Source organism: Corapipo altera, unplaced genomic scaffold, assembly GCF_003945725.1.
Source record: "Corapipo altera isolate COAL_440 unplaced genomic scaffold, ASM394572v1 61130, whole genome shotgun sequence".
NCBI classification, from domain to species: domain Eukaryota; kingdom Metazoa; phylum Chordata; class Aves; order Passeriformes; family Pipridae; genus Corapipo; species Corapipo altera.
In genome coordinates this window covers 6041-7323 of record NW_020886069.1, presented here as the reverse complement: position 1 = coordinate 7323, position 1283 = coordinate 6041, and the positions used below count along the sequence as shown (strand labels likewise).

General features: G+C 69.8%; 1 protein-coding gene across 1 annotated transcript in view; it reads left to right on the top strand.

The window, feature by feature from the left end:
- LOC113940993 (vesicular glutamate transporter 1-like) overlaps positions 1-1283 on the top strand; it is a 2815-nt gene that overhangs the window by 395 nt on the left and 1137 nt on the right. Inside the window, exons 2-5 of the mRNA XM_027632148.1 lie at positions 21-167; positions 259-391; positions 745-855; positions 938-1065. Coding sequence (XP_027487949.1) covers positions 54-167; positions 259-391; positions 745-855; positions 938-1065 — 486 coding nt within the window. The 5' untranslated portion in view covers positions 21-53. The remainder of the gene's footprint in view (positions 1-20; positions 168-258; positions 392-744; positions 856-937; positions 1066-1283) is intronic.

Below are 1283 nucleotides of genomic sequence, written 5' to 3'. Positions count from 1 at the left end.
CCCCCCCCCCCTTTGCCCAGCTGGCCACCCCCTGGCGCCAGTTCTTCACCTCCATGCCCGTCTACGCCATCATCGTGGCCAACTTCTGCCGCTCCTGGACCTTCTACCTGCTGCTCATCAGCCAGCCCGCCTACTTCGAGGAGGTCTTCGGCTTCGAGATCAGCAAGGTGGGACCCCCAACCCCCTCCCCCCTCCCCAGCTCCCCCCCTGCCCCGGGCGGGACCCCCCAGACTGCCCCCACTGACGGCCCTGGGGCAGGTGGGGCTGCTCTCGGCGCTGCCCCACCTGGTGATGACCATCGTGGTGCCCATCGGGGGCCAAATCGCCGACTTCCTGCGCTCCCGGGGGCTCATGTCGACCACCAACGTCAGGAAGATGATGAACTGCGGGGGTGAGGGGGGGGCACGGCGTGGGGGGGGGCTGGAGGGGGCGAAATGGGGCGGAACAGGGCGATTTTGGGGGTGAGGGAAGGGGAGAGACGAGGTGGGGGGACAGAGGGGGGACATGGTGGGAACAGAGAGGGGGACTTGGGGGGATTATTGAGGGGGACACAGTGGGGACAGGGAGAGGGATGTGGGGGGGACACAGTGGGGACATAGAGGGGTCAGGGAGGGTGATGTGAAGGGACAAATGGGGACAATGGGAGGGTCCCAAGGGTGGTCTGGGGACACCTGGGGGCACTCCGGGGCTGTGGGGGGTCCCGGGGGCCGGGGGGGTGTCCGGGGTGACCCCTCCCCGCCGCAGGGTTCGGGATGGAGGCCACGCTGCTGCTGGTGGTCGGGTACTCGCACTCCCGCGCCGTCGCCATCTCCTTCCTCGTGCTCGCCGTGGGCTTCAGCGGCTTCGCCATCTCCGGTGGGCACGGGGGGGGCTCACGGGGCAGGGGGGACACAAACACACACGAGGGGGTGTGTCCTGACCCCCCCCGTCCCCTCAGGGTTCAACGTGAACCACCTGGACATCGCCCCCCGCTACGCCAGCGTCCTCATGGGGCTCTCCAACGGCGTGGGGACCCTCTCGGGGATGGTCTGTCCCCTCATCGTGGGGGCTCTCACCCGACACAAGGTGGGGGGGGCGGCGGGGGGGCCCCGCGGGGGATTTGGGGTGAGGGGGGGGGAACGGGAACCTGGGAGGGACTGGGGGGGACAGTGGGGTGTGTGATGGGCACTGGGACCTGAGAGGAGACAGAAGGGCCTGGATGGGGGGCACTGGGAGCAGGGGGGGGACAGTGGGACCTGGAGGGGACAGTGGGACCTGGGGGGGACAGTGGGACCTGGGGGGGG